The sequence below is a fragment of the Mandrillus leucophaeus genome, unplaced genomic scaffold, assembly GCF_000951045.1.
Source record: "Mandrillus leucophaeus isolate KB7577 unplaced genomic scaffold, Mleu.le_1.0 Scaffold321, whole genome shotgun sequence".
Lineage (NCBI taxonomy): Eukaryota > Metazoa > Chordata > Mammalia > Primates > Cercopithecidae > Mandrillus > Mandrillus leucophaeus.
Genome location: NW_012103377.1, coordinates 3,731,980 through 3,751,699, shown reverse-complemented (window position 1 = coordinate 3,751,699; position 19,720 = coordinate 3,731,980). Strand labels below are relative to the sequence as shown.

General features: G+C 33.3%; 1 protein-coding gene across 4 annotated transcripts in view; it reads left to right on the top strand.

The window, feature by feature from the left end:
- Window positions 1-19,720, top strand: part of CNKSR2 (connector enhancer of kinase suppressor of Ras 2) — a 286,046-nt gene that overhangs the window by 75,003 nt on the left and 191,323 nt on the right. For all 4 annotated transcript variants that reach the window (XM_011988030.1, XM_011988029.1, XM_011988032.1 and 1 more), the window contains exon 4: window positions 1,946-2,033. In XM_011988030.1, coding sequence (XP_011843420.1) covers window positions 1,946-2,033 — 88 coding nt within the window. The remainder of the gene's footprint in view (window positions 1-1,945; window positions 2,034-19,720) is intronic.

Here is a 19,720-nt window from a genome sequence, read left to right as displayed (position 1 = left end):
TGTGTAATATTCATATATGAACATATGTGAATATTCATATTGATAAACAAAACCCACCAAAATGTAACAGGTGTGCATATAAGTAGGTAAATCAAAAAAGAGGAAACAGAAATCACTGGTAAGATGTATATATCAAAAAACAGAGCTTTAAAGTGCATGAAGCAAAAACTGATAGAATGAAAGAGTAAATAGACAAATCCACAGTTGTAGATTTCATTTCCTCTTTCTCAAGAATAGATAAAATTAAACAGAAAGTCAGTAAGATTAGAAAAGCTGAGCACCACCACCTAACAACAAAAAAGTTGACATTTTTAGAGCACTTCATCCAACAGCAGGAGAACAAAAATTTTTTTCAAGTACTCATTGAACATTCACCAAGATAGACTGTATCTGTATCATAAAACAAAATTCAGCAAGTTTAAAAGAATTGAAATCAGATGATAAAATGAAACTAGTAACTCATACAGCACACTTATAAGTAATCCAACGGTCAACTCTCATGGAAAATAAAAAGTAATACATTGAACAGAATGAAAAAAGACCAAATCATAATTTGCGGCACACAGCTAAAGCAGTGCTGAAAAGGAAGTGTATAGCACTGAATGCTTATATATATCAGAAATATATATATTCAAAATATATCAGGAATATATGTAGTAAATATATCAGACGCACTGAGTGCTTTATATCAGAAAAAAAGAAAGATCTCAAATCAATCATTTAAGTTCCCATCTCAAGAAAATAGAAAAATAAGAACAAAATAAGCACGGAGCAATAAGATCCTCTTAAGGATAAGAGCAGAAATTAGTGAAATTGAAAACAAACAACAGAGAAGTCAATCAAAATGTAAAGATTAATGAAGGAATATTACAAATAACTTCAGACATAAATTTGGTAGCTCAGATGAAATAGACCAATTCCTTGAAAAATAGTACTAAAACATAACCCAAGATGAAATAGATACTCTGAATAATCCTATAACTATTGAAGAAAGAGAATATTACCTAGAAACGCCTCAGGGTGTGGAGAAAAGCTGCAGGCTCAAATGATTTCATTGGTGAATTTTATACATTTAAAGAAGAAATAACACCATTTCTACACCATCTCTTCCAGAAAATAAAGGCGGGAACTTTTCCTATATCAGTTTTTGAGGCAATCATTATCCTGATACAAAACCCCCCCCCAAAAAACAAAAAACAACTGCAGACCAATATTTTGCAGGAACTTAGATGTTAAAACCCTCAACAAAATATTACCAAACTAAATATAACCATGTGTAAAAAGAATTATACACATGACTAAATGAGCTGCTTCAAACACTTGAAAATATATCAAGTATGAAGTATACAGGTCCACCACTTACTAGTTGTGTGACCTTAGATAAGTCACTTAATCTTTCTTTACCTTATGTTTCTCATCTGTAAAATGAGAATAATAATAGTGCCTATCTCATAATGGTTGTGAAGATTAAATTATCTAATACATGTAAAGCATTTAGAATAGTAACTGGCACATAGTGAGCCCTCAGTGAACCTTAGCAGTTGTTATTACTAGCTCTTAATTGTGAATATTCTAAATAGATACTGTACTCAGAATCTTGGGTTCTTTTGAAAATAAACTAACATGTTATCTTTGCCTAAAGTATTCCTTTTTTGTTTTAGATACAGTGAAAATACCTTGTAAGAACCAAAGAACTTCTAAATAATTAAGAACTTTAAAAAGAGAGAAATTTGGTAGAAAGCAAACATTATATTTCCTGAATTTAATGCTCTTCCAATCATTTCTTTCAAAACTTTCCTTGAAATAAGTCCTGAATATTTTTGTCAGTATGCAAATTTCAGAACAACTTATTTCATATTATTGAAAAACTCATTTTAGGCTACTATATTTTGGGACTTTTCAAAAGCTGTTACTAGTAATCACAATTTTCCTTTTCCCTTTATAGGTCACCATTTGCTGCTGTGACAGACTATTCAGTTACAAGAAATAATGTCATACAACTCTGCCTGGAGTTAACAACAATTGTGCAACAGGTATTAGCTGACAAACTTTCCTTCTGTTAATTTATTAGCAACTTCATATTCCAACAATGGGAAGTATCCTGTGTACCAAGAGTTTGTAAGATACTGGTTTAGAAGTTTCTCAAAGACAAATCGTTCTAAAGAAATGAAATGTGTAATTATTTATTGGGAAACTATGCATATAGCTCAGTTAACTTACCAGAAGATATAAAAGGAACCTGACCTGTACACATACAAACAAATGTGTCTAATAGCTTTTAACAATGATCTAATTACCTGAACTGATTTTCCACTTCGAATATTATCTAAGCCAGGGATCCCCACACCAGATGCCTTCAGGGTCCAGCAGCTAATATAAATGTTTGAATTAAGTCTGGTATAAGGCAAGGAGAAATGGAAGAGACTTGGGTGAATTGACTAGAACATATCCAAACACATCTTTTAGAGGAAATGTAATTATAGGCATGATATATCAGTGGTTGTAAATTATCTCTTAAATAATCTGTTCTTTTTCTACTGTGATGTGATGATATCTCTTTTCAGTAGCAAGTTTTTCTGGGCTCTGTGATCTCTTGCTACCTGTAGTAGCAAGAAGAATAAGGATTAATAGGTAAAATAATGAAATAAAATAGTTAAGTGTTTATTTCTTTATGACGAAGCTATGGGTGATTTTATTTAGACTCTACTTTTCTATATTTTCCAAATGAATTTTTATTTTCTAAAATGAATTTGAGTTATCAAAAAAACAAAAAAGAGTGTTAAGTACATTGAAGAAATACCTCTTTAAGTTTGCCAAAGGAACACAGCTTAGACGAATACTTAAATTTTACTTTAAAATAAATTACCTAGCTTACAAACAGTTAATGTTCATCTAATCATCTAATTCAGCCATTATATACATACTAATCACTGCATTTGATTGGAATTGTATGAAGTGTCTGAAGACAGGAATTAAACTTAAGCTTCCAGTAAAAGAGGCCAATTTGAATAAGCAAGGTGTAGACTTTAAAAAATATCTAGGGCATGCATTTATTACCAGGCTTTCAAGAAATCTCATCTGAACAGTTATGATGATGGTTATGCTTTGAAATATGCTGTGCTTCAAATTATTTTTCACTTAGCTTTAATTATTTTTATTCCCTTTGCAGCAAGATGAGATAATCAATATCTAAAAATAAACTGTCACAAATGGCTTTTTTCCCCTTTCTAACACAAAGTGGTGGTACTATGAAGTAAAAAGAAAGTGCTGCTTGATATTAGCCACTTATATTTAAAATAATACTAAAATTGGAGAAAGTTAATGTCAGTTTCTTTTGAAAACCTCCATTTGCAGGAATTTGTTTAATCTACTATATTTATTTTACTTATTCCCAGTTGTGATGGGTTTGGATCATTGTATTTGAAGCCATTTAAAGAGATTTCTCCTCCCCTCCCCAACACTTTCGTCACATAAGATTGGTTATAACGACACTTTTGAAAAAAAAAGAGAAACTGGTTTTAAAATCTTAAATAGAATTCTCACAAAGAACTGAAGCTTCATTTAGAACACTGTCAGCAACTGAATCAGAACAATGAGACAGGTACCCACACGCTACTTGTCAGCATTTAAATAATTGCCGTGATGCCTTCCTTAATGGATATCAACTTAACCTAAAATTATTCTACTGTACCATTTTTATGTTCTCTACTTCAAACACAAAAATGGTGAATTAGATTGTCACTAGTTAAGAAATAAGCACAAAAGTGTTGGTTTGCAAGATGAAACTTTGTTGAAGTTTAAAATACATAGGTCATGGTGGTAATCTTGGAGGATTTGAGACTCAGCCCTGTTGTTTCATGATGATTCCACATTGGACAAACTGTGTCATTGCTTTCACCCTCTGTAAACAAAAGTAATCACATCTACCTCAAAGTTTTTGTAAGAATCAAATGAGATTTATTTTAAAATAGTTAAGACTTGGAATCAACCTAAATGCCCATCAATAGTAGACTAGATAAAGAAAATGTATATATACACCATGGAATATTGTGCAGCCCTGAAAAAGAATGAGATCATGTCCTTTGCAGCAACATGGATGGAGCTGGAGGTCATTATCCTAAGCAAACTTAACACAGGGACAGAAAACCAAATGCCATTATCTTCTCACTTGTAAGTGGGAGCTAAACATTGAGTACACATCGACACAAGGGAACAACAGGTACTGGGGTCTACTCGAGGGTGGAGGGTGGGAGGAGGGTGAGGATTGAAAAACTACCTTTCGGGTACTATGCTCATTACGTAGGTGATGAAATCTATACAGCAAACCCCATGATACCCAATTTACTTATATAACAAACCTGCACATGTACCCCTGAACCTAAAATAAAAGTTAAAAAAGTAAAATAAAATAAAAATAGCTGATGAATGTAAAGTGAAAAACAAAGATGAAAGTAATATTATTTACAAAAAATGGGTAAGGAATAAAGAGACTTGATAAAAGGAAGTGAAACAGGAACTTTGTTTTGAAAAATAAATGTCAGAGATTTTTTTCTCCGTTTGGTGTTAGTTTTCATGAGCTGCATTTACGGTGAAATCTGAATTAGGTGCTGAGGGAAAAATTCAAACATGTTGAAGAACATTTTAAATCAGATTTTGAAATGTTAAATACAGAGTCTTCTTAATACTCAAGTTTTGACAATATGCTTTTTACCTGAACTGGTCCTCTCTAAACTGTATTTATTAAAAATCTTTTTCTGCTTGTTTATGGGTCTGTTCATTTCTAACCTTCTTAGATCCATTTTCCATGTTATTGGTTATCACTGGTTGTCTGAATAGTGTTAAAAACATTTTACAAAAAACTATAAGTAAGAATATTTACAATAATCCAATCTGAATTATGCAGAAACAATTAGTGCTGTCGCTTTGGTCTTTCCTGTAATAAATGTCTTTACTTAAGTTGTTATTCTGACTTTCTGCCAGTTCTTTTGTTTTACTTTGTTCCATATTTACCTGTCAGATGTATTTTATTTTCTAAACCTTTATTCAATTAAATGGAAAAATATTCTTTGAAGATCAGTATTAAAAATGTTTATTTTTGATGGACAGCCTCCTTTAAATTATGTGTATGTGCTTTCTATTCACTTGTGTTACCTTTATAATATTTTAAATATAGAAAATAAAAGTAAACAATTTATGAAACATCCTCTAAATCTGCATCTTAAAATAAAGATATAAATGAGCATATTGAGTATATAGCCCTTTTTAAATATATTCCTGCTCAAATGTAATTTAACCATTTTATCTATTTTATCTTAATCAAGTTGTTAATTGCTCAAGGTAAATACTTGAGAAAATAAGAGTTTTTAGGACTTATTGATCTGGGATTTGTGTTTTAAATGCTTAGAGCACAAATTTGTAAATACTGTTTAGAAAGATTACAAAATTTTGTTAAAATGAATAGCCCAGAAGTAACTTTTAGTTTCATTAAGGATTTATTCAAGGAAATTTAGCTTGCAGTTTTATTGATTATATATATTATATTTTACTTAATTACATTCATGTATATGAATAGTACTTCATTTATCTTCTTAGCTGACATTTCATATAATTAACTTTCATAATTTATGACAAAACAGTGTAGTGGGCTTTGACATGAAGTAGATCCAAGTTCATCATCCTGGCTTTGCTTTTCAACAAACAGTATAAACTTGGCCAAATTACTTCATATCTCTGATATTATTTTTCTTTTTCTGTAAAAGTGGATCCCTACCATTTTTAGATTATTGTTGAACTATTGTAAATATTTGAAACTGATTTAGCCCACCATCTGGCATATAGTGGGAGCTTAATAAATGGCCACTCAAGTTATTTTGTGTAACAAAGGAGCCTTTGGAAATGCTAAACTCAGCTAGTTTCTTGCTCTGCAGAAAATTTCAAGGAGTGATGCTCTGCTTGCTTTTGGTATTGAGTGGCAATGAAGAAAGATCTCATTTCTAAAATGAGAGATTTTTTTTAAAAAAAGGATTTTGGTATAATTCAGAATGTTCTTTAGATTTTAATGCAAATTCATTACTGTGCTTCATTTTCTGCAAGATATGTTTAAACATTCATGTTCAAATGTAATGCAGAAATTAATTTTGATTACCCAGGGATATATCATCTCTATTCACACATTCAAATTCAAGTAGTAGATACACGTAAAGGTGTAAAATGGGGATATAAATTATGCTGGAGTAGGCAAGGTATATATTCTATCATTAATACGGTAAGTGTTGAAAGCATATGAAAAGCCTGTCCAGGATGATCTTACAGATGTTTAAAACACAACTTTAAATACTATTTTTACTATGTACTCAGAGTTAGTGTTTAAACCTTCCTGAATCAGACATTCTAGGTGACCTGAAAATTTTATTGGGGCTCTTGAGATTGAAACTGGGACATTTCAGACCAAAAAACAGGACAAGCTTTATATGCATTTTAAAAACAATGTGGATTTTATTAGCATACTCAATGAAGGCAATATAAAAAGTGATTCTGTTTTTTCACTTTTTTCTTTTATTTTTAGTTGACACATAATTGTATATATTTATGGAGTACAGAGTCATACTTCAGTACATGTATACAATCTGTAATGATCAAATCAGGGTAATTAGCCTATCCATCATCTCAAATATTTATCACTTCTTTAGGGTGGGAACATTCAAAATCCTCTTTTCCAGCTTTTTGAAAATATACAATAAATTATTGGTAACTATATTCGTTCTACAGTGCTATAGAACACTAGAATTTGTTCCTCCCATCTATCTGTAATTTTGTATCTATTAACTTATCTCTCCCTATCCCCTCCTCTCTCCTACCCTTCCCAACGTCTAATAATCGGTCTACTCTCTACTTCTATGAGCTCAATGTTTTTAGCTTTTGCATATGAGTGAAAACATGTAATATTTATCTTTCTGTGCCTGACTTATTTCACTTAACATAATGTCCTTTAGACTCATCCATTTTGCTGTGAATTATAGGATTTAATTCTTTTTATGGCTGAATAGTATTCCATTGCGCATACATATACCAGATTTTCTTCATCCATTCATCTGTTGATTAACATTTAGGTGGATTCCTTATCTTGGCTGTTGTGAATAGTGCTGTAATAAACATAGAGATGCTGATATCTCTTGGACATACCGATTTGCTTTCCATTGGATAAATACCTAGTAGTGGGATTGCTGGATCATATGATAGTTCTATTTTTGTGAAATATACATTCTGTTTTCCATAATGGCTCCACTAATTTACATTCCTACCAACAGTATTTTTTCATTTCCTTTCTGTTTAAACAAATAATACTTTTAATTGAGTGCAATTATACTTTATCCTTTAATTTTTCTTCAGCATTTTACTTTAATTATAAAGAAGCAACATCTTTTCAAATTTTCTATATAATGCTAATATAGTAAGTTAGAAGTTAGATATAAAAATATCAGAGATAATACCCAGATAACTTGAAGACTTTTTTTCTGAAAAAAATGTAAAACTAAAAATATATAGTTTTCAAAGCTGAAGGTATGTTATATGTGTGCACTTGTATCTTTTCAAAGGTGTATGTATGAGAGTATTATCAAAATAGATACAAATACACATACAAGAAATTCTCATTCATGATGTTAAATACACCTAATTATTGGCAGCTGCATATTTCTGAAGGCTCAGAATGAAGAGATAAGAGTGATTAAATCATTGCGTACTAATACTTAGCAAAGGACTCTTTAGAAGAGTGGGGCATAATAATTTACTATTCTTGCAGCTTTCTGATACTGGCCTGGCTTGTGAGCAAAAACTTAAAGACTTACTGTGTATCATATTAATGTGAATGCTGAAATAGATTGTTTTCATAGGTTTATTCTTTTATAAACCAAGACTATATTGCATGTTATCAGAGTCACTCTGCCAAAGCACTTTTAAAGATACTATCACCATCAATAATCTCAGAAGGAGAATAGATGAGAGTGTACTAAACTCATCAATTCCTTTTAGCTAGCAAATGGTAGATCCTATTTCTCAGGTATCTTCTTTCTTCACCGTATTACATTTTGAAATTTATGAAACTTACATGCAAAAGAATGCATATATGTATGTTATGAAGAATAATAATACATACTCATGAATCTGCCCTGTAATTTAATAACTACAGCATTACCAGTATTGTTTCAGTTACTTTTGAGCTCCTCCCCCATTTCATCAGCTTACCTCCTCAAGATGTTTATCATTTTTTATTTTCTTAAAATAGTTTAATATACTTATCTAAATGTATCATTTGATTATGCTTGTCTTTGAGCTTGTAACAATGCTGTCACTCTGTTTCTTACTTTTTTAATTGATGTATTTCTGAATTCATGTATGTTTTCTTCTGTAGCTGTAGTTCATTCATTTTCACTGCATATAATATTGAATTCTGTGCATTATGTGCATACCCCAATATGATTATCCATTCTTCTGATCATGGACATTTGGGTATATACCTACATTTAAGTATATACCTAGGAGTGTAATTACTAGATTACACAGTTTGCACATGCTCATCTTTACAGTTGTGAATATCATGTTCTCAAAATTTTATTGCTTATTATGTCTTGTACTTTCATTATCTTTCTACTCTCTGAATTACTGTATTTGAGTCCTATTATGCAGTTCACCTTTGAAGAGGCTTTTATAGTTTTCTCACAAAGACCCTAAGAAGTGGTAACTTTTACCCTTATTCCTATATTACATATAGGGATACAGATGTAGAAAGGTGGGTTAGGCTATTTTTGACCCTCATGAGTGATAAAATAAACTTCAGAGGAGAGTCCCTGATATGCTACCATTTGTGATGTACTGTGACTATTCTTTTTAAAGAACCAAGCCAACAGTAATAGTTCATTTAAGAAAAGATTTGCTGTGACAGACTTGGAAGCAGGAGTAGGCCCCATGCACTTCTGTGTCTCCAGTGCCTGGCAAATAAGTGTTTGTTGAAAGAATGATATAATTATTTTTCCCTTAAAAGTTCACCAAAAATGATTACGGAAATTTAGAAACTTTAGGAGTTTAGAATCAAGTAAAGAGCTGTTTCAAAGCACTGCTGCCTGAACCCCATCTAGGACCCATTAAATTAGACTCTTTGTGGTGGGGTTTGGCATCAGTATTTTTGAAGTGATGCCTCAAGTGGTTCAAATATGAAGCCAAAGTTAATAACAATTGTGCTGTACTCATACTTTAGAAGGAGACAAATATGAGGTGAGAAAAAATGCATGTAATTAAGAACAGTGTTTCCCGAAGGAAACTCTGGACCATGTTTCCATGGACCATGATTCATCTGAGGAGACGTACTAAAAATGCAGATTCTTTAGACTTTACCACCGGCTAAATTATTGAGAAGTATGGATCAGGAGGTTCATTTATTTATAGGTGATAACAGCCCAGAGCCTATACTTTTATAAAGGAGTCTGGTTAGTTTTCAATTTATAACTGTAGTTACTAGTGGGTTATAGTCCCTGTGTAGTAAATACATATCCAAAAGGATTAGGCTTGTTCTTTGAAACATCAAATGTAAGTTATTAATTAAAAAGTTGTTATTGCACACTTGTAATAAGAAAGGTAGAACCAGTGCTAGAAACTGGTGTGGAGGTAGTAGACAGGGGAAGGCACAAAGTTAGTAAAACAAGAAGCAATAATAATCATTGGTAACGTTGTAAGCACTTATTATATCATATTTTACCTTACATGAATTACATGACATAGATTTTCATACCTACATAAGATGAAAGCAGCAAACCAAATAGATTATAGTTACTATTAGATTGGTGCAAAAGTAATCGCAGTTTTCGCCATTACTTTTAATGCTTATTATGTCTTGTACTTTCATTATCTTCCTACACTCTGAATTACTGCTTTTGTCATATGTCATAATATTAATATTACTTTTAATGGCAAAAATCACAATTACTTTTGCACCAACCTAATAGTTATAAGCACTGATTTATTAAGGTATTTCACTTCTGCTGAATAAGTAGTTTTTAACATCCCAGTCTGCTTAGGTTGGGTCAGAATGACCACCAACATCAGATAGGTAATTCAAATAAAATTAGGCCCTAACACAAGTAATAATGGATTGAAATTGTAAATGACAGCAGCAGGTTGAAGAACTGGTCAGAATCAAGTAATTAGGATAAGTGAGCACAAATCAAACTTATAAAATGAGTCAAAATTTATCTGTTAAAACCAGATTGCGCCAGAAGCGATGGCTCATGCCTGTAATCCCAGCACTTTGGGAGGCCAGAGTGGGCAGATCACCTGAGGTCAGGAGTCAAGATCAGCCTGGCCAACACAGTGAAACCTTGTCTCTACTAAAAATACGAAAATTAGCCAGGCATGGTGGTGCATGCCTGTAATCCCAACTACTTGGTAGACTGAGGCAGGAGAGTCACTTGAACCCAGGAGGCGGAGGTTGGAGTGAGCTGAGATCACACTACTGCATTCCAGCCTGGGCAACAGAATGAGACTCTATCTCAAAAAAACAAAAACAAAAACAAAAACAAAAACAGATTGGAAAAGACTAGATTTGCAAGAAGGTAGCAGAATGTGACCTGAGGTTGATTGTGGGTAACAATATGTGAGGCTTTACATAGCACCGCTAAAAAATAACTCTCATATCCCATGAAATGAAGAGATACAGCCTGGAAAATTAATGAAATGGTTATTGCATTAAAATCTGCCTTGGTTAGGTCTTCATATGCACGTCTGTCTTATGTTTCCCTTCTATTGGTGCAGAGTTGTATCAGTCAAGGTAAACTAGATTATGCTGCAGTGACAAACAACCTGAAAATATTAGTGGCTTTCAATAATGCTCATATTGAATGCCCATGCTCCATGTGCATCCTGGGTTGCTATAACTTTACTCTATACCCTATTCACTTCAAAGCCCAGGCTGATAGAGTAGTCTCTTCTAGAACATTGCTGGTCATCATGGCAGAGGAAAAAGAGAACATGGTGAACCATGCACTGGCTCTTAAAGCTTCTGCATGAAAATGAGACCTAGCACATCTACTTAGAATTCATTGGTCAAAACAAGTCACATAGCCATGACTGACTTCAGTGGCTCAAGGAAGTTTACTTTTCCCTTTAAAAAATGGCAGTATATGTTTGGAAATCATAATACAGTCTGCCACAGCAATCAATCTATGAAGAATTCCGGTATAGCATTATACTAGAATTTTGAGGACAACAATATTTTTATTTGAATATAACCCCTCTCTCCTCAATATTGAAGTGTGTTTGTACTCTGTGTGTGTGTGTGTGTGTGTGTGTGTGTGTGTCACAGAGAGAGAGGATAAGTCGGTATTTTAAGTAGAATCTGCTGGAATATGACTAGTAGGTTTGGGTGGGGGGCAATAAATGACCTGTTGGGTTTTGTCCAAGCACAAAATTCTGGTTAATAATCACTCACTACTCAGCATTAGTACTAGGAAACTTAAATGGATATGGATTCTATGGCATATCTCTTTTCAAGGTGTACCAAATTAAGCCTAGATTTAAGATAGGACTATTACTTGGACAATTTAGTATTTATTAGGATTTTTATATCTTGTCATCATCAGTGATCTGAAACTATTTTTTGCATACCTGAATATAACTGGTGCTTTTCCAGATACTGCACACAATTACTGAAAAGAAATGATTCCATTTTTTTTGCAAGAAAATGCAATCAAAATAGATAAAAGAGACAAACGTATAGGGCCTGAGGAATTTTTTAAACTAATACTAGAAATTATATACCATACCATCCCTATTTTCTGACAGCCAAGTGAATAATCTTGAATTAAAGAATGTTTATATTTTTATTTATGATAGTATTTGATTTTAGTTTTGCTTTGCACCCTTTGTTTGAGTTTGTTACAAGGGAAAAAATGCCTCCCATTGCTTAGACCCTATAGAGTTTCCTTTCCTTGTGATATAGTAGGTGGTCATTATCATAAGCAACTTGAATATCTGGAAGCTAGAGAGACTTTCTGTTACAAGGAAATGTTAGCCTCATTCTATGACTATAAAGTTCTTGATATCTTTTCTATAATACAAATCTTGCAGTAAAAGCTCAACTATTTTTGTTAAATATATCTTCTGAGAGCATGCAGATTAAAGTTTAAAACTAAACTCACATGTAAAATGTTTTAAAAACTGTGAAACTCAGTCAATTTTTGTATAAAATAGAAGTGTGAAGAAATTAAGTGTACCATACTTTGCAATTAGAGATTTTATTTTCAACAATATGGCTTTATGAGTTGCATTTTAATACCTCATATGTAAAAGAAATGTGTAATGTTTATTATGGAAAGTGAAATTAGAGAATCATTGCAATAAAATATTGATAACAGATAAATTAAGATTATATTTATAGAGTGCAGAGAACCTTGAGAAAGTAAAGAGACAAGTTGAATATAGGATTCCTTCTTTGAAAATATTAACAATATAATGGGAAAGACTATAAAACTAGCAAATAAATAACTGATGAAAACATAAAATATGTAAAGCTCGTAGAGTTATCTGGTAGACCATTCAAAACCATTTAGGCCTTGTCTCAAGACACGCAAAATAAACAAACTTAGTTCATAAAGGGAATTAACTCACTGCGTCTTCCAGCTGTCAAAACACAGCTATTAAAATTACAAGACAGCTATTAAAGTTACAGGGATTACATTCTCAATCTAATAAATGAATGAATGAATTTATTTATTTTCCCCAAGATGGAGTTTCACTCTGTCACCCAGGCTGGAGTGCAGTGGCGTGATTTCAGCTCACTGCAGCCTTCACCTCCCAGGTTCAAGCAATTCTCCTGCCTCAGCCTCCCAAGTAGCTGGGATTACAGGGGTGTGTCACCACGCCTGGCTAATTATTTTTGTATTTTTAGTAGAGATGGAGTTTCACCATGTTGACCAGGCTGGTCTCGAACTCCTGACCTCATGATCTGCCTGCCTAGGCCTCCCAAAGTACTGGGATTACAGGCGTGAGCCACCGTGCCTGGCCTACTCTAAATGAATTTTCTAATCGTTGATAACCTTGACATTTTTATTTCAGTCTTGAAATTTTGATTTTTTTGATTTGTTAAAGACCCATATGAATGCGGAATAAACAATTAGCCTTTCTTTTGCCTATACCCTCACGTCTCTATATGCTAAAAAATTATTTTACGCACTCATTCAATTATTAGAGCATTAGTTTTTCATTGTGAAGTGCAAGACTAGAGTAGTTGGAGCTAACTTTAGATGACCTTGTGTGAGAGAACTGGAATAGAATTTTGTAGAGGTATATTATGCAAGATGTGGAAGAATTGGCCATGTTCACTGACAGAACAACAAAGTAGTTCTCAGCCATTTTATGAGCATGATTATTTTGTTTTATTTTATTTTATTTTACAGACCCCTTGTGTTAAAAAAATTAAGGCTTTTGAACTACATTTCTGTAATAATAATAATTTCCCTAATTTTTAATTAATGATGTGTAACCACTAGTCAACAAGAGACAACCAATGTTACCAAAGTCTGTTTGTGCAATACATGGTTTCTGTTGCCATTTTTGAATTACCCATAGTAGTTCTCAGGCCACACTCCTCCAGAGCTATTTCTATATACTGTCCTGGAAAATGTGAGTAATAATGTCTTCCTCTTTTATTTTATAATTTGGAAAAAATTAAATGACAGAAAGAAATGGAGAATAATGTAACAAGCACACATGGACCAACACTTCAAATTGATAAATATTAAGATTTGGTCATATTTGCATCAGAACTTTTTTATAAAGTTGTTTGTATTTCTGCTCAGGCCCCTTCCTCAGAGGCATGCTTGAGCATTGGCATGTATCCTTTTAGTTGATATTTATATACTTTGCTATACATATATGCAGAAACGATATATTTTACTTCTCAATTTTAGTCAACAATGAAACATCATGAAGTTTAAACAGAAGGATGTGGGATTATGATAGGACAATTAAAGTGGTTCAGAAGTTTGATATAGTAGTCATATCAGACCCTGCTTGAAACTCCTTGATGGCTTGCTTATTAGCCTCAGGATAAAACTCATATTCTTTAACTGACTTTCAAGGCAACACATTATTAGATTTCCAAAGTTTTCCCTCTTCCATTCATCTCTCAATGTTTCTCTTTCATATCTCAAGCCCTTGTTGCTCTGTATGCCTCAGCCATAGTGCCTTTTAAGTTTTTAAAATTTTCAGTCTCTAAAGCTGTATTAGTCCGTTCTCGCATAGCTTTAAAGAGCTACCTGACACTGGGTAATTTATAAAGAAAAGAGGTTTAATTGACTCAAAGTTCTGCAGGCTGTATAGGAAGCATGGCTGGGAGGCCTCAGGAAACTTACAATCATGGCAGAAAGTGAAAGGGAAGCAGGCACATCTTACATTTCCAGAGAAGGACAAAGACAGAGCAAGGGGAGGTACTACATACATTTCAATAACCAGATCTCACGAGAACTCACTCACTATCACAAGAACAGCAAGGGGGAAATCCACCTCCATGATTTAATCACATTCCACCAGGTGCCTCCTCCAACATTGAGGATCACAATTTGACAGGAGATTTGGGTGGTGACACAAGTCCAAACCATATCCAAAGCCTTTCTATATATTTATTTTGCCCAATAGAATTCTTCCAACTTCAGTTCCTCTCATCCTTCCAACCTCAATTTACACATCACTTCCTCTGGGAAGTTACCTCTGATCCTTCCAAAATATGACAGCAGAGCCTAATTAAGATGTTTTAGAAGTCTCAAATACTAAAAGTCATATAAGATATATGACTGTTGCCCTACCACCGTATTATTCACAATAAACACAATATTAAGTGCAATTAAGTCTGAAATTTTGGTTTCCTAGTAGTGACTATTTTGATGATTTTATTCTTTGAGGTATTGAGTATCATGTTTATTTCACAAAATCGAGTTTCTTGTTTGCTTGGTGAGTAGTTTAGCACTGCACAGTAGTCTATTCTTAACCCATTATGGTGCTTATTAAATAATTTTTATTATTTTTCTGCACATTTTACTAGACTGTAAACAATTTGATGGTAGGAATTATGTATTGTTCAACATCCTATCCCCAGAACAAGGACAATGCCTGGAACATGGATACTGATCAATAAATATTTGTTAAATGAAAAAATCAATGTTAACCTAGTTTCTCATGGTGTAAAATTACTTATTCAAAAGCCTTGCCTTCTCTAAGTTTATACTTAGAGATGAGCAATTCCGACCCAAAAGGACATGAAGATCAAGTTATTCCTGTGTGTTGCACTCACTGTATAACAGAGTGGATCTTCAGATGAGGGAAAACATGAATACAAACTATGTCTAAGGGTACATCTGTTTGTATAATATTTTACAATTCATGAAGTATTTTCAAATATACCATCTCATTTGGTCCTTATAATACACTTGGGAGGCAGATATTTTTGTCTAAGTTTCAGATATAAGGCAACAGGCTGGGACAGGTTAATGACCTGCAAAGTTATGTGGCAGTAAGGCAGGACTAGAACTCAAGTCCACATCTTTTGACTCTAAATAACCTCTCTATATGGAAACCTGTGGATCAATTTATCTGTGGCTATAGAGCAATATAGTTCTTTCTGTCACTGAAAATTCCTAACCTGAATGCTTGTTCATGATGATCAAAGTAAAGCAATAGTGCAATTAGAATATATCTTTCAACTGACTGGTAAATCAATGGATTTTATATTTCCAAAGAAAAAAAGTAACCTTAGAGTTTTTCTCTCTTACATATCTTCTAGAACCTTTACAAACCTGAGAGTGTCTATATACTCATTCTTACTACTTTCTGACTTTTTGGCATCAATAATGTTCTAGGTTTTTATAGTGAGATAAAAGTGTTAAAGTATTGAATTTGAGTCTCAGAAAACATGAAAATCTGACTATTTTTAATTTATTAATGATTAAGCCAACAAAATTATATTAATGATTTTATGTGACATTTTTGCATAAAGCTTCTACAGAGTCTTCTTTCCACAGTTTCAGTATATAACCAGTAAGTCATTTTTATGTAAAGATGTTTGCTTTACCCAAGAGATTGTAAATGAAACTTTGTACCCAAAGCCATTCTGTAATGAAGATTACCTTATGTAACAGATTGAATGAAAGCAAGTCAGAAATAAATCTTTGTAGAAAACCTTATTGGCAAAATTCTCCCTCATTCTTTTTTATTCCCCTTAAATCATATTGCCACCAGAGAGATTGATGTCAGTGGCATATTTGATTATAACACTCTGGCTTATATCCCTTCAGGGGTACCCCTTAATGTACAAGATAAATTTTAAGCTCTTTCAAAATGGTCGAGTGCCAGCCTATTTCATCAGCCTTATTTCACTTCTTCTTGCTTTACAATTCATATTCTAGTAAGAACTATGTTTAGCTCCCTGCATACATCTGGTTCTCAGCCCTATGCCTTTTTAATCATGCTATTCCCCTTACCTTGACTATTCCTCAGCCTTTATCTGGATAACTCCTGTTTATTCCTCCAGATTCTACTCATGCTTCTCTTTAAAATAAATGCCTTTCTCAGATTGCTTACCTAGGTGGTGGTCTTTGCTTCCTTAACACCCTCTACCCATGTCTCTCTTTAGAGCTACCAATTTATATTTTTCCAACTTTATTGAGGTATGATTGACACATTAAAATTGTACAGATTTAAGATATACAGCACGATGCTTTGATGTATGTATACATTGTGAAATAATTACCACAAACAAGCTAATTAACATATTCATCACCTCACATAGTTACCTGTATATGTGTGTGTGTCTGTGTGAGGTAAGAGCACTTGAAATGTACACTCTTAGCAAATGTCAAGTATACAATACATTATTATTGACTACTGTCACCATACTGTACATTAGGTCTCCAGAACTATTCATCTTATAACTGAAAGTTTGTGCCCTTTGACCATTATCTCCTCCCACCCTGTCCGTTGTAACCACCATTCTACTCTCTGTTACTATGAGTTTGACTTCATTTTTTAGATTTCTTATATAAATGAGATCACGCAGTATTTGTCTTTCTGTGTCTGGCTTATTTCATTTAGTATGATGTCCTCTTGGTTCATCCGTGTTGTTGTAAGTGGGAGAATATCCTTCTTTTTAAAGGATGATTAATATTCCATTGTGTGTGTGTGTGTGTGTGTGTGTGTGTGTGTGTATCACATTTTCTGTATCCATTCATCTTACGTAGTACACTTAGATTGTTTCTGTATCTTGGCTACTGTGAGTAATGCTGCAATTGGAAAGCAGATATCTTTTCAAGATAGTGATTTTATTTCCTTTGGATATATACTCAGAATGGGATTGCTAGATAATATAATCATTCTATTTTTAACGTTTTTGAGAAACCTCCATACTATTTTCCATAGTGACTGTACCAATTTATGTTTCCACCAACAGCAGACAAGAATTCTCTTCTCTACATTTTTTTATGGTAACATTTTATTATTATTATTATTATACTTTAAGTTCTAGGGTACATGTGCACAACGTGCAGGTTTGTTACATATGTATACATGTGCCATGTTGATGTGCTGCACCCATTAACTCGTCATTTACGTTAGGTTTATCTCCTAATGCTATCCCTCCCCCTCCCTCCTCCCCACAATAGGCCCCGGTGTGTGATGTTCCCCTTCCTGTGTCCAAGTGATCTCATTGTTTAATTCCCACCTATGAGTGAGAACATGCGGTATTTGATTTTCTGTTCTTGCGATAGTTTGCTAAGAATGATGGTTTCTCTACATTTTTGCCAGTACTTCTTATCTTTTGACATTTTGATGATAGCCATTCTAACAGGAGTGAGATGATATCTCATTGTGGTTTTGATTTGCATTTTTCTGATGATTAGCAATTTTGAACATTTTTTCATATACCTATTGGTCATTTGTATGTTGTCTTTCAGAAAACATCTAGTCAGGTCCTTTGCCCAGTTTTTAATCAGGTTATTTGTTTCTATTTTTGTTGTTGAGTTTTGTGGGTTCCTTACATATTTTGGATACTAACCCCTTATTGGATATATGATTTGCAAATATTTTCTCCCATTCTGTAGGTTGCCTTTTCATTTTGTTGATTCTTTCTTTTGCTGTGCAGAAACTTTTTGGGTTGATGTAGTCCCACTTGTTTATTTTTACTTTTGTTGCCTGTGACTACCAATTTATATTGTACTATATACACATTTATGTGATTTTTGTTTCCTGCTACCCTTTGAGCTCTTTGCATCTTCTTCCCTTGGGAATTTTATTTTGGTATTTTTCTATCCTTGTATCTTTTGGATGGTCTGTGCATATTTTTCTCTAGACCACTAAGTAAAATAACATATAACTTGGCATAATATATTGGTAAGAAGTCAATAATCAATAAATGCCATGCCAAGAATAGAACATTTCGCTACTCTTTTGTAGTTAGGCAAGATGCATTGATGTTTTTTGTTACACATCATTGTATGATACATCATGATAATGATTAATGTATTATAGCGATTCAAGCATATAACGCATTTCAAAGGTAATGATAATCTGTAAATGTGCAGACGCAAGTATATCAGTGTATGTGGTAGGTGGAAAATTACTACAGTTGTGGGTGTGGAGACACCTCAAGTACAGAATTATGGAGTCAGAGCCTTGTTCACTTGGAAGGGAACTTAGGAGTCATCTTATTTCAGCTTTTGAAATTTGTGTGTGGATCATGATAACAGCTAACATTTACATGTTTTGTAATTTACAAAACATTTCCATATCACTTGATGTTCACAGGCAGTTCAACAGAGTTGTTATTGTTATGATGCTCATGGCAACTCTACAAAGAGAATTGGTTTTATTGTACTGTGCTGCTATTGTAGATTTCATAATAGACTGGAATCTGCTGTTTGCTGAGGGAATAATAAGGGACGCATCTTGTTAATACAGCTGAATCCCTTCATGTTTTCTTCCAGATGTGGCCTTTACTGTTATTTGTTTGGAATTTTTGTTAAATGGCTTCCTGTTTTGTAACCGTTGGGTGGACTGTAGTATATTTCTCTAGACCTGCACTACATCTAACACCACAGTAACCACTAGCTGCATTTGGATATTGAAATGTAAATTTAAATCAATTAAAATTAAGTAAATTCAGTTCCTCATTTGCGTGAGCCACATTTCAAGTGCTCAGTAGCCATGTATCAAATTGAACAGAATAGACAAAGAACATTTTTGTTGTCTCAGAAAGGTTTATTGGACAGTGCTGTTCTAGACCATTGCTATATGTATGCATCTTGATGAAGTTGTCATCTGTCAGTACTTAAGTTGGGATGCTGTAAGGCAGAAATCTGTAAAAGTAATCAGACTGACAATAAGTGGTAAATGGATGAGGATTGTTCTAGCTTGTTACTAAAAATGGAATAGTCCCTCTCCCCTGTGGAAAAGTTGTTAGAAACTTTTTTTTAATGTAAAAGACTATAAAATGACTTAAAACTGGTGAAAAACTGAAGTTTTGCTTTCTTTTTAACTTTTAAGCTCGGGGTACAAGTTCAGGTTTGTCACATAGTGTATGTGTCATGGGGGTTTGTTGTACAGATTATTTCATCACCCAGATATTAAGCTTAGTACCCATTAGTTATTTTTTCTTCTCCTCTCCCTCTTCCCACCCTCCACCCTC